The 12743-nt window shown below is 46.0% G+C and overlaps 1 protein-coding gene across 1 annotated transcript in view; it reads left to right on the top strand.

Moving 5' to 3' along the window:
• LOC127002801 (serine/threonine-protein kinase pim-3-like) overlaps positions 1–11108 on the top strand; it is a 34112-nt gene extending 23004 nt beyond the window's left edge. Inside the window, exons 4-5 of the mRNA XM_050869002.1 lie at positions 3902–4070; positions 6659–11108. Coding sequence (XP_050724959.1) covers positions 3902–4070; positions 6659–7140 — 651 coding nt within the window. The 3' untranslated portion in view covers positions 7141–11108. The remainder of the gene's footprint in view (positions 1–3901; positions 4071–6658) is intronic.
• The last annotated feature ends 1635 nt before the right edge of the window (positions 11109–12743 follow it).

The following is a 12743-nucleotide window of genomic DNA, read 5'->3' as shown; positions in this document are numbered from 1 at the left end:
GCTTCTGCACCGTGAACGTGACAAACACTCATGAGAACACGACTCATCTTCCCTGTAACCAAAACAAACTGTGGATCAAGGGGCGACGTCGTTCTGGTGCTATTTACGTCAATTTGTGTATTTTGGAGCAGAAGAGAAAGAAAGAGAGAGAGAGGGAGAAGGTTAGAGAAGGTTAACCCGGTAGCAGCGACGGGCCAAATTTGTGCCATGATATAAACCCCCCAAAATAGATAATGCATAAACTGATCACAAATGCTTTGATATAGATTATGAAATGGTTTGTGTGAGTGATGATTTTTTTCTCATTTTTCTCGCTTAGAGGGACCATTAAGAAAATGATCCCCGATGCTACCGGGTTAAACGAAGATAACAGAGCAAGAAGGAGAAAGATAAAAGAGAGATTAGAGGGAATAAATAACAAGCCTCCCTCACTCACGATATGACCCCGAGTTCGTTTTCATTCTCTCTCGGTATTTTTAGGAGTGACGAATTTGTGTTGTTGATAAGAATGTTGTGAACTTGTGACAGCCGGAAGGGTCTGAGAGCACGGGCCTTTGTTGGTACGCACACACGCTTCCACCTCTCACATCAATTTCCAAAGGCAGAAAAGTAGATCAGTCGCTTTCTAATGAGTGCTTTTGTGGGCTCATGGTAGAAAAGAATGATCAAACTACCAGAAGGGTCATAAAACTACCTCTGCAAATGCACGGAACTCCTATGAGGGCCTTGTCAAATGTGTGTGTTTGAGCTCCGAAACTTAAAACTACGTCTTCAAATGCCCCTAACACCTACGAATCCCTTGTTAAATGTGTGTTTGAGCTCCGAAACTTAAAACTACGTCTTCAAATGCCCGTAACACCTAAGAATCTGTACTCAAATGTATCTGCTTGGGCTCCGAAACTTAAAACTACGTCTTCAAATGCCCGTAGCACCTAAGAATCCCTTGTCAAATGTGTGTGCTTGGTCTTCGAAACTACGTCTTCAAATGCCCGTAACACCTACGATTCCCTTGTCAAATGTGTGTGCTTGGTCTTCGAAACTACGTCTTCAAATGCCCCTAACTCCTACGAATCCCTTGTCAAATGTATATGCTTGTGCTCCGTAACTTAAAACTACCTCTGAAAATGACCCTAACAGCTACGAATGCCTTGTCAAATGCGTGTGTTTGGGCTCCGAAACTTAAAACTACGCCTTCAAATGCCCTTAACACCTACAAATGCCTTGTCAAATGTGTGTGCTTGGGCTCTGAAACTTAAAACTACGTCTTCTAATGCCCCTAACACCTACGAATGCCTTGGCAATTGCGAAACGTCTATCACTATGGGCGAGGTAGAGCTGAGTTGGCATGGCGTAAACAGACTTGAGTAAGACGTCCTTGGCCGTGTGTAGGAGTTATATAAAGCTCATTTCGTGGTCAAGTCAAGTCTTCCCCGCCTGACGGAACATAATAACAGCCCTTACATAGGACGTGAACTATCGAGTTTCGTGTCTGTTTTTCGTCTTCAGATCACGGTCATGACAAGATGCAGTAGTAGTCAACCTTTTTATTGCATTTTTCCCTTCGTATCTTCTTCCTTTTCTATTATTATTACCTTCCTCCTCATCCTGGCGTAGTCACCAACGTTTAGTAGAGAACAAACCATACGTATTCAATGGTATTTTCCCCTTATATAATCTAACAACGTACAGTATTCATTCATAGGGTTCTCTTAAGTATAAAGGAAGTACTGAGAATAGCCAACACAATATGAGAATACGGAAAGGTAGAGAGTAACAGTTGTTTGAGTCTTTCGTTGAACCCAAAGAGATTGTCAGAAGAGGCTGCAGTGAAGCGGGATAGTATTGTGTCAACGAGAGAGAGAGAGAGAGAGAGAGAGAGAGAGAGAGAGAGAGAGAGAGAGAGAGAGACCTCAACAATAGCTGGGGGAACTGAAATCTACACACAATAATAATAATAACAATAATAATATTCTCCTTAGACTCATAATAAGCTCCAGAGATCTTCATTTACCTTATACTATAGAGAAAGAAAGGGAAAACAAAACCCCTTAAAAAAATAGCTATGCAGGCACCGTATCGTACTCACAAACAAAAGAATCGTACCATACACCCATAGACTTAACAAGCTATTACTTAGAATATTAATAAACCTTTAGAGACACATCCCCCAAAAAATATGTACCCTTAAATCGATTTTTTTTTTACTCGTGTGTTATGTACGGGAAAGAAAGAAAGAAAGGAAGGAAGAGAGAGAGAACAGATAGAGAGGAAAGGAAGAAAGGTAGGAAGGAAGGAAGGGAAAGGGAGAAGAGATGCGAAGGAGGGAAAAAATGAAAGAAAGGAAGGAAGGAAGGGAAAGGGAGAGAAGATACGAAGGGAAGGAGAAGGGAGAGAAAACCAAGCCTGTTGTTGTTGTTGTTATTGTTGTTTATTTCGCCAAGCCTTTGAAAAAAATAAAATAAAGGAAAACCTAAGAAAGTCCTACCTCGCCTCCTATACACACACACACATACACACACACACACACACACTCACACACACACACTCTTGAATGAATTAACGAAGGTCAGGTGTGTCTGCTGTTTGTCTGTCTGTCTGTCTTTCCCGTATAAGGTCAGGCTTGGGTAAGGTCAGGGTTAATATTTCGCGATGAATATTCTTTCGACTCACTTTCTTCTTCTCTGTATTCCTTTCTGTGTCCCTTCTTCCTTCGTTCTTTTCTTCTTCTTATCTTCTTCCTACTTGTTCTTGTTCTTTTTGTTCTTCTCCATCTTCCTTCGTTCTTGTATTCTTCCTCTTCTTATTCTTCTCCTTCTTCCACTTCTTGTTCTTCTTCCTCTTCTTCTTCTTCTTCTTCCATTTCCTCTTCTCTGTCCTTGGCCTTGCTGGTAGGTCCTAATTCATCCTTCCTCATCCTATCCACACTTTCTTCCTGCCTTCCTTCCTGCCTTCCTTTATTTCTTCCTTTTACTTTCTCACTTTCTTTTTCTTTCTTTCTTCACTATCTACCGATCCATGTCTATCTATCTACCTACCAATTTTATTTTCTTCCTTCCTTCCTCCTTCCTTCCTTACTTTCCCTTTCTACCTGTCCTCCTTTCCACCAATATACTAACCCTCCTCCTACTTTCTCTTCCTACTCATAAGAACATAAGAACGTAAGGAGTCTACAAAAGGCCGGTTGGCCTATACAAGGCAGCTCCTGTAATCCTAACCCCACCTTTCCTCACTATATGAATTTATCCAATCTCTTCTTGAATGTATCTATGGTATTGGCACCCACAACATGACTGTCAAGCCTGTTCCATTCATCCACCACTCTATTGGTGAAGCAATTCTTGCCTATGTCTTTGCTGAATCTGAATTTGTCTAACTTGAAACCATTGCTACGTGTCCTACCTGGCTCTTTTACTACCAAAACCCTATTGACATCCACTTTATTAAAGCCCTTCATCCATTTATAGTCTTCGATAAGGTCTCCTCGTAACCTTCGCCTTTCTAGAAAGTGTAAATTTAAATGCTTAAGTCTATCCTCACAAGGCAAGTTTCTCACACCTTGAATCATTTTTGTCATCCTTCTCTGTACAGATTCTAACATCTTGATATCCATTCTATAGTATTGTGACCAGAACTGGACCGCGTAATTAAGGTGAGATCTAACTAGGGCTATAGTAAGGTTTGAGGATGACCACAGCGCTCCTATTGCTTACGCTCCTCAAGATGAATGTCCCAATTATTCATTCATACGTGTCCTTCTTCGTCACTAATACCTCCTTCCATTCTTACCTTTCCTCATTGTCTCTCTTTACCTATCCATTCGTTATGCTTACATTCCTTTTCATCCTGGCGAACTCACCAACGTAAACTAACACCCTTCGTCTCTCTCTCTCTCTCCGTGCAGGTGGTGAACATCGTGATGGCGTGCCACATGGCGGGAGTGATCCACCGCGACATCAAGGACGAGAACCTGCTGGTCACCACGGACAGGCACGGGCGAGTCACCCTTAAGCTCATTGACTTCGGTTCGGGCGCCTTCTTCCTCAGGGACAAGATTTATACCGACTTTGAGGGTGAGTGTTGCTGTTGTTGTTGTTGGTGGTGGTGGTGGTTGTGGTTGTGTGTAGTATTGATATTGGTGTACTAGTTTTTATTGTTCTTGTTCTCCTTTTTCCTTTTCTTCTGCTTCATCATCATCATCATCTTGTTCTTGTTATTTTTCTTCTCTTCTGCCCTACTCGTCCTCTTCCTCCTCCTCTTCCTCTTATTATTATTATTATTATTATTATTATTATTATTATTATTATTATTATTATTATTATTATTATTATTTTCAACTTTCCCTTCCTATCTCTTATCTTATTTCCCTCACATCCATTCTTTTTATACATAGTTTTCTTTTTCTTTTATTTCATTGCCATTGGGCTCAGGTAGGAAAGGTCTTAAGCATATTCAGGGGCGGTGGAAGGTATTATAATCCTTACCTAAGACACACCTCACCTCACCTCACCTCTTACCTGTTCTTACCTGCTCTCTTACCTGTTCTCTCTACCTGTCTTCCTCCCCCTTTTGTTGAGGTTACGTGCATTTCAACGCTTTATTGTCACTGCTTTATGTGTCTGTCTGTCTGTCTATCTTTCTCTTATTTCTCTTTCTCTGCTTTCTTTTTTTTACTTTTCTCTCTCTCTCTCTCTCTCTCTCTCTCTCTCTCTCTCTCTCTCTCTCTCTCTCTCTCTCTCTCTCTCTCTCTCTCTCTCTCTCTCTCACACACACACACTCACACACTCGAGATTAACATTTATTCTAAGGTTCTTTTGAGGTCTTAGGCAACGCAAAATGACAGCTAAATCGTCGACCTCTTTCCCTCCTTTCTGCCTCCTCTCCTTCCCTTCCTTGTCCCTCCCTCTCCTCCTCTCTCCTTCCCTCTATCCCTCTCCCCGCCCTTCCCTTCCCTCCTCCTCTTCTGCTCTTGGGACATTGCATTGTGTGTTAATTTAGGATGTATATAAACTCACCACCGCCAGACTCTTTCCCTACAGACACTCTTTTGTAAGCGGCTTAAGCTCACCCGTGTCACTCCCCAAGGTTATTCTAGGCTTAGGTGTTTATGCTTCCCCTGAACTTTCATTTGTTTCTAAGTACGTTAGTGTTTGTGTTTTTGTTTTTTTTTTCATATCGGAAATTCGGTTATCTGGGTTACAAAAGTTATTTCTCAGTGATCTTAAAAAGGTTAGGTGTATTTTATGCCCTTTTCTTCCTTCCTTCTACTTTCACTCGTTTAGAAGTACGTCTATGGGTTTTTCTTCTTATGTCCGAAGACGCTGATCAGAGGTACAGAGCTTTTTCTTAGTGGTCTGAGTAGGTTAATTTGGTAAGGGGTAAGGCTTGGCAACATTGGCCCTTGGGAACTCTACAACCCTAACACTTGCATCTCCAACCTCTCCCTTCATTAATCTCTCTCTCTCTCTCTCTCTCTCTCTCTCTCTCTCTCTCTCTCTCTCTCTCTCTCTCTCTCTGTATAGTTAGTTGGACTGTTCATTTATACTGTTCATCCTTTTGGTTCTAACTCTAATTCTGTTTATATGATGAAAAGAGGCGCTACTAGAGTCCCTATCGCGAGAGAGAGAGAGAGAGAGAGAGAGAGAGAGAGAGAGAGAGAGAGAGAGACTGGCTGACTGACTGACTTTCCTTTTCTTCTCTTTAATCTTCTTTACGGCTTATATATGCGGAAGGAAGAGCAGCTGCCGTGTTTTCTGCGTCCAAGGTCACCAGTTTTATTTTTGTTTCTAAGGTCAACTGCATTACGTAACCTGGGTCTTTGCATACGTGTTTTTTTTTCTTTCTCTCTACCTGTCTATCTATCTATTTATTTCCTATTTATTTTTTTCTCTCTTAAGATCAACTTCCTTACATTATCTGAGTCTTACAATGCGGGTTTTTTTTTTATCTATCAACATGTTATCTTACTTAACCTGAGTCTTACAATGCGTGATTTTCTGTCTATATCTATCTCCTATTTGTTTATTCTTTGCCTTTTTAATAAACTTGCTATCGTATTAATGTCTGGGCGTACGATCTTACCTTAAATAATCGCTATCGTAACCATCTCAAGTTCCACCGTTCAATATCACTCCGGTTTTTGCAAGATCAAGTGAACTCATTTAGGCGACTTTTATTGATGGTTCCGGGGAAGGTGATCAGCCCGAGGGAGTCTGATGAATGCACAGACTTGGACGGAGCGGCGGCGGCAGGAACGTCTACTTTCACTTGCTTGTTAGTCCGGCCAGGTGTAGGTGTGGAGTGATTGGGTGAGGGTTTCGGAGGAAAAAATGTGTACTTGTAAATTCTCTCTCTCTCTCTCTCTCTCTCTCTCTCGCAGCAGGTTTCGTCCCCAGCAGGAGCGTGGCGGCGCGGCGGGTCGGTGGCGCCAGTCCCCGCGCCGCCGCTGACGAGCCGCCCAGCTTGTTCTTTAGATCAGTGGCGGCGCGTAACCTGACTCTGATCCGCCGCCCTAGCGTAACTACAAGACCTTTTTTCCAGCCTTCAAGAGAGGACGGGTGGCCTTGGCGCCGCCGTGATGAGGACAGCAGACAGCAGACAGCAGCGGTGCCGTGTGTGATGTAGTGTGCCGGTGTGTCATGCTTCCTCTCTTCTCCCGCAGGTACCAAGGTGTACTCCCCGCCTGAGTGGATCCTGCACAACCAGTACCAGGGCGTCCCGGCCACCGTGTGGTCTCTGGGCATTCTGCTGTACGACCTGGTGTTCGGAGACATTCCCTTCGAGTACGAGGACCAGATCGTGACGGCCAAGGTGCACATCCGCATCGAGGTGACGCCGGAGTGCGAGAGTCTGATCCGGTGGTGCCTGCAGATTAGCCCCGAGGACCGGCCCACCCTGGAGCAGATGCTGCAGCACCCATGGCTGCGCTGCAAGGACTCCCTCACGCGCTCCATCTCCACGCGCAGTGCCCCCGCCTCCACGCCCTCTCTCGTGCCCCTCTCCTCCGTCACCTCCCCCGTGGGCTCCCTGGGCTCGGTGGGCTCCTCGCACAGCTCGGGCTCCCTCCCGCCCACGCCCCGGACGCAGGACAGACTAGAGTTCGGCTCGGCGTCCTCGCACGGCAGCCACCCGTCTACGTTGTGACGCCAACGGCGGGTAACCGCCAGCTAGTTTACGTCCGTGCCCCGCGCCACCGCCGCCGCCGTGGCCAGCGCTGCCCCACGGCGCGCTGCCGCTGCTGGGCGCCCCGTCGGCGGGCGTCCGGGACCAGGCGCGGCGGGTGGCATGGATGCGCGGTCAGTATCCAGCATCAGTGCCCAGCTACCAAAGTCCATTCGTCGTTATCTTAGTGAGCGATCCTCTTCATAGCCGCATCACCACCATCACCCTCACCTAGTATTCTTATTTAAGCCATGGTCATATCATGTTCCATTCGGGTGCGTTTGGGCGCCGCCGCCGCACCTCCACGACGCCTCCTGGTGTGCCAGTGAAGGCCGGGCGAGGGCCATGCAGGCCCGCCGCCAGGTGACCCGCGGCCCCTCACGACACAGTGGTGATCTCTCTCTTCGTCTGTCCTTTGTTTCGTCGCTTCATAGTTTCGTCTTGGTTGTCGCATCAGGTTTGTGTGTCACCTTCCGCCGCCGCCGCCGCCTCTGACCTCAGACCCAGTGAACATGAACGTTGCGTGCGTCGCGTCCCGCGGCTCTGCTGCTCATCTTCCCCTTAGACGGTTCCCCAAGTCTGGAGGCCACTGATTCCTTTTGCTGACTCTATCCTTCACCTCCCCCCCCCAAACCCTCCCCCCTTCTCCCCCCAAACCCTCCCCCCTTCTCCCCTCCCCCCCCCCCCCCTTACCAGCCTGTCGCCACTTGTCCCAACATTCCACAGATCGCCTCGGTCACCCAGTATGCGTTGGATGTATATTTCGAGTTTCCTTCCGTTGCCCGCTTACTGCACATCATGGATCAATTAATTATTTATTATATTTATTGATGGGCTGAGCCACTCGGGGCCAGGGCGCCACGCCGGACGCGGGAGCGCCGCTCTCAGTTTCCTTGTGCATTGATTATCCTCGACGTGGTTTCTTCATGAGAACTCGGCCGAGCGTCCCGCGTCCGCTGGCGCGCCTGGCCGCCGTCTTGTCCACTGGTGCTACAGATCATTCGCTGAAATAACAATAGTATGGTATTCGATTTTTCGAAGTGTTTTATTTTGGCTCTAAGAGTCGCGGAATTTTCGTATGAAATATTTTTCTGTATTATTTTGTGTACCATTACGCGTCTTGCTGGTGTCGCCATTCTGTCAGGAGTCTCGCGGCTCAGGAAGCGCCGGCCCGGCGAGGCCCCGCGGCGGGCGGGGCGCGCGGCCCGGGGGTCCTGGGCGCGGCGCGTCTCGGGAACCAAATTAATTGCATTCGCAGTGATTTTTATCAACTCTGAAGGACCAAACTTAAGGTGACGCGCCGCGCGGCAGGACGGTGCCGAGGCGCCCCGCCCCCGCCCCCCGCGGAGGCCCCTTCCTCTCCGTGTAATGCATTCTAAGTCAACCTTTATCCTCGCTGTGCGTCATAAAGGTGCGTCTGTATATTTGTGTTGTAAATTACGGTAAGGTATGATTTAGATTTATTGAGTGTAATTATATTGATGTATACGTCCAGCTGATCAAGTCTGCAGTTAGCGTTGATCTTTGGCAGTCTGGTCATCGTCGTCCTCACTCGTGTCCTGACCAGACTCCCAAAGACACCCTCCCTTGACCCGAGTTCCTGTGCTGTATAAAGCTTGTTTTTCTCCGTGTGAGGCGACGCTGTACTAAGGCAAGGTCAGTGGGACTGTCCCTCGGCCTCGCGCAAACGGAGGCTGGGCGAGCCCGGCCGGCGAGGGGCGCCGCTGGGCCAGCCCGCCCGTGGCGGCCCCTCGCGCAGTGTGGCTGAGGAGTAGCCTTCGCGTTAGGTGGTGTGGTGAGGTAACTATGGTGTCTACTGGACAAGTGTTTCATGTTTGGCTGTTATCTGTTTAACTGTAAGTGCGCGAGGGAAGATATTCAAGGAAGCACAACTACTACCGTTTGATTTTACTTTCTTTGCTGAAATAAGATAATGTGACCTCGACCGAGACGTTACTTTTGAGGCCCAAGTGACCGGGCCAACACCACCACCCCACTGATTGCCCGTACACGAGGACACCGGCTCCGGGACGGACCTGCGCCCTGGACCTCCCCTGCCGGGGTCCTGGGTTGCCGAGTCCGGCCGGCGCCCGTCCTCGCCGCCTCCGTGACTTGTGATAGCACACATAACCGTTAGCACCACACTATTAACACTAGTATTGTTTGACAAGATTAGAAGGTAATGTTTCGAGGATTTCTTTTAATTTTTTTTCTCGTAGGTTAATTGCAACACTGGCTTCTAGTTTTTGGTTTACGTTATCGACTAGCAAAACAAAATCTCGTCAATGGCTTTTGTCTAAATTTAAAAGCTTTATTATTATGATTTTCCTGTTCGCCCTCCTCGTAAGTGATAAGAACATTACTTTTTTGGCCTCACCTGACCAGACATCTCCCGCAGCTTCCAAGGGGAGTCATGGATTAAACCTTACCTGTGCTGCTTCACCTATTCAAGAAACGTCAGAAAACTCCCAAGAAATCGCCACTTTTCAGACCAGTAACAGAAAATAAAATAAATAAACTCCATTCAAATAACTTGGCATTTTAATCCCGTCCCACGATCCCGGCATCCACCAATCACATCCAGCGCGAGTCAGAGAAGGGCGTGGTTTCCTTATGGATTGGCCAAAGGTATACTCTTAAAAGGGGAAGGGGGCGGGGCTTAGTTGCCAAGATAGTTTGAACGGAGGATGTAACATGTATGATCTGAGCAGGTGCTAAACTTGGCAAGATTGTTTTGATCTTACTTGAGGACTTTAGCCCGCATGAGAGAACACAATAGATCGGAGAGATAATTGTGTATGTGTGACTGTGTGTGTGTGTGTCTGCGTGTGTGTGTGTGTGTGTGTGTGTGTGTGGTGGCATATACCTCGCCCCCTCAACCTCCCTACTGCTGGTCAAGGGGGAGAGGTATAAGTATAGGACCACCATCTAAGTCTCAATGAAGGAAAATAAAGAAAGATTTTGCCTTCAATTATCTCATTTGGTTTCCTCAACTTTTATTATTATTATTATTATTATTATTATTATTATTATTATTATTATTATTATTATTATTATTATTATTATTGTTTTCAGTAAGATAACGTGGAAGCAATTGTCGTTCACCAAAATCCATATCAAAGTTCCTATTTTTACTGTAATCGTGAACTGTCCTGAATGATCGATCCCTTTGTAAGCCCGAGAGCCTTTTTTTACGGTCTGTGTCAGTACCATATCAATATTTATTGTCAATATTTATAGTGTGATCATTACTACTGCTCCTAATTTATGACTTCTTGTAAAGTGATTTTCTGCATAAAGGTGATTGCGTGGAAGTGTGCATGCGAGTGAGAGAGAGAGAGAGAGAGAGAGAGAGAGAGAGAGAGAGAGAGAGAGTGCACGAGTGATTTGTCCCTAGCGTACATGCCTGTGTAGAGAGCAGTGTCCTACGCAGGTGTACGCCGCCACAGTATTACGGGAACGGTGCGTGGCGTGGCGAGGCGTTGCGGGGCGGCGCGGGGCGGGACGGGACGGGACGGGACAGTGTACAGCCACCCCGCCTGGTAGCGCCCCACCCCGCCGCCGCCACCACCACCACGGCCTCATGACCAACACTCGTTCGTTCCTCTGCTCACCGCTCTCTCGGATCACGTTTTTTAGCTCGTTGAACATTGGTCGTAGTGTTTCTATGTTTGTCGTTCCTGGCATCTTCGTTAGTTTCCATTGCGAAAATTATTCACACACAGGATTTTTTCAGTCTGTTTTTCGCTGTCACGCGTGCAAGGGTTGGCAGCGGCGCGAGCAGAGCGTCTCATCCCTCGCTTGTCTCCCGTTCTCAAGAAGTGTTACTGTATTATATTTATTGATGAAGTATAAATATAATATTTCGCGGAAAATCATGTTTGTAAGGAGAAATATTTTTGTAAAAACGTAAAAAAATCCATGTGTAATGAATAAATTTTTAAGTTTGACCTGTGGCTTTCTCTTACATTCATTATATTGCTAGACGCCGAAAGTGCACCCAGTGGAATCCAAGAACACACAAAGTTGAGCTTGACTGAAAGATAACTGAAACGAAATTTACAACAGGTAAGTAAATGACTGGACAGAAGGATGGATAAACAATAAAAATCTGCAAACAAAATATAAAAAAAAGATGGGCAGAATATAATTTGTAGATCAATAAGGAAGAAGGTAAGTAAATGATTGCACAGAAGGATGGATAAACAATAAAAATCTGCAAACAAAATAAAAAAAAGATGGGTAGAATATAATTTGTAGATCAATAAGGAAGAAGGTAGGTAAATGATTGCACAGAAGGATGGAGAAACAATAAAAATCTGCAAACAAAACAATATAAAATGGGTAGAAAGCAAGCAAGTGGAAGACAAGAAGCGATGGGACTGAAAAGGATGGACAAATAAGAAAGAAATCTGCAAACAAAATATAAAAAAAAGATGGATAGAATAAATTTGATGATCAGTAAGGAAGAAGCTGAACATTACAAGCAAGTGAAGATGAGTTACAGAGAAAGACAAAGTGGACAGTCTTTTGACATCATGAGCTGTCGGTAAGATGGTGTGGGTGGTTCAAAATTCACGTGTCGAGAGAGAGAGAGAGAGAGAGAGAGAGATGAGAGGCCTATTATAACATCATCTCATTGGGTACCGTAGTGGCCTAGTAGGTAGAGACGAACCAGATATTGAGAAGGCCGCACTAGTTCGATCCCCATTCCTCGCAACTGTTGGTGGGAATAGGCTTAGAGATTAGTGCATCTTCTTAACGCCAGAACACACTCAGCTCCTTAAATTAACACTGATCACTCACATAAGCCATCCAGCTATCTTAGGTTTCTCAATAGGGTTAAGGGAATCATCAAGGAAGGAAGGATCAATCTCCTCCGAACACCCTCTGAGACAGATCAGAACCACCAAAGCATCTCTACTCTCGCCATTTGACTCGAGCTCTTCCTGCCCTCAATACGTGGGTCAGCTGTAAGTATTAAATGGTTCACACACACACGCTGAGGTTCACTACAACCTACTACCACACTAAGTAATGCTTCCATGTTTTAAAACCTAAATATCTTACGTAAATAATTATAATGCTTCGACGTTTTATTCTAAGTATTTACAGGCCCTTCAAGTCGTCAAGTGAGTGTATTAACAACAAAAAACAGCTGTAAGAATGTAAGGATGTACTCAACGCTGTATTTCAAGTGTTTTTAAGTGAAAATACAGAAAAAAACGTCCTACTTCAGGTATTTCCAAGGTCAGTTTTCTGTGTGTGTGTGTCTGTGTGTGTGTGTGTGTGTGTGTGTGTGTAATTAAACGCCGTGAAAGGGGTCGGCTGCGTCCTGAGTACCTTCCCCCTTCAGGCTTAAGGCTTTGAAGACGGCAAGGTGACGGGGGTCGAGCAGCAGCCAGCCAGCCACGCCGCCCTTCGCTTCCCCTCCGGCCAGCACCCACTCAGCCGACCCTTGACTCCCTCACTGCGACCAGTTCTCTCCTAGGTCAGGGCTGCTCGATCTGCCGCCTACCAGCCTTTCTGTTATCCATTTTGGTCTACACTCTCTCTCTCTCTCTCTCTCTCTCTCTCTCTCTCTC

The sequence above is a fragment of the Eriocheir sinensis genome, chromosome 24 (genome assembly GCF_024679095.1).
Source record: "Eriocheir sinensis breed Jianghai 21 chromosome 24, ASM2467909v1, whole genome shotgun sequence".
NCBI lineage: Eukaryota > Metazoa > Arthropoda > Malacostraca > Decapoda > Varunidae > Eriocheir > Eriocheir sinensis.
Note: the sequence above shows the minus strand (reverse complement) of the source record. Positions and strands in the feature narration are given on the sequence as shown.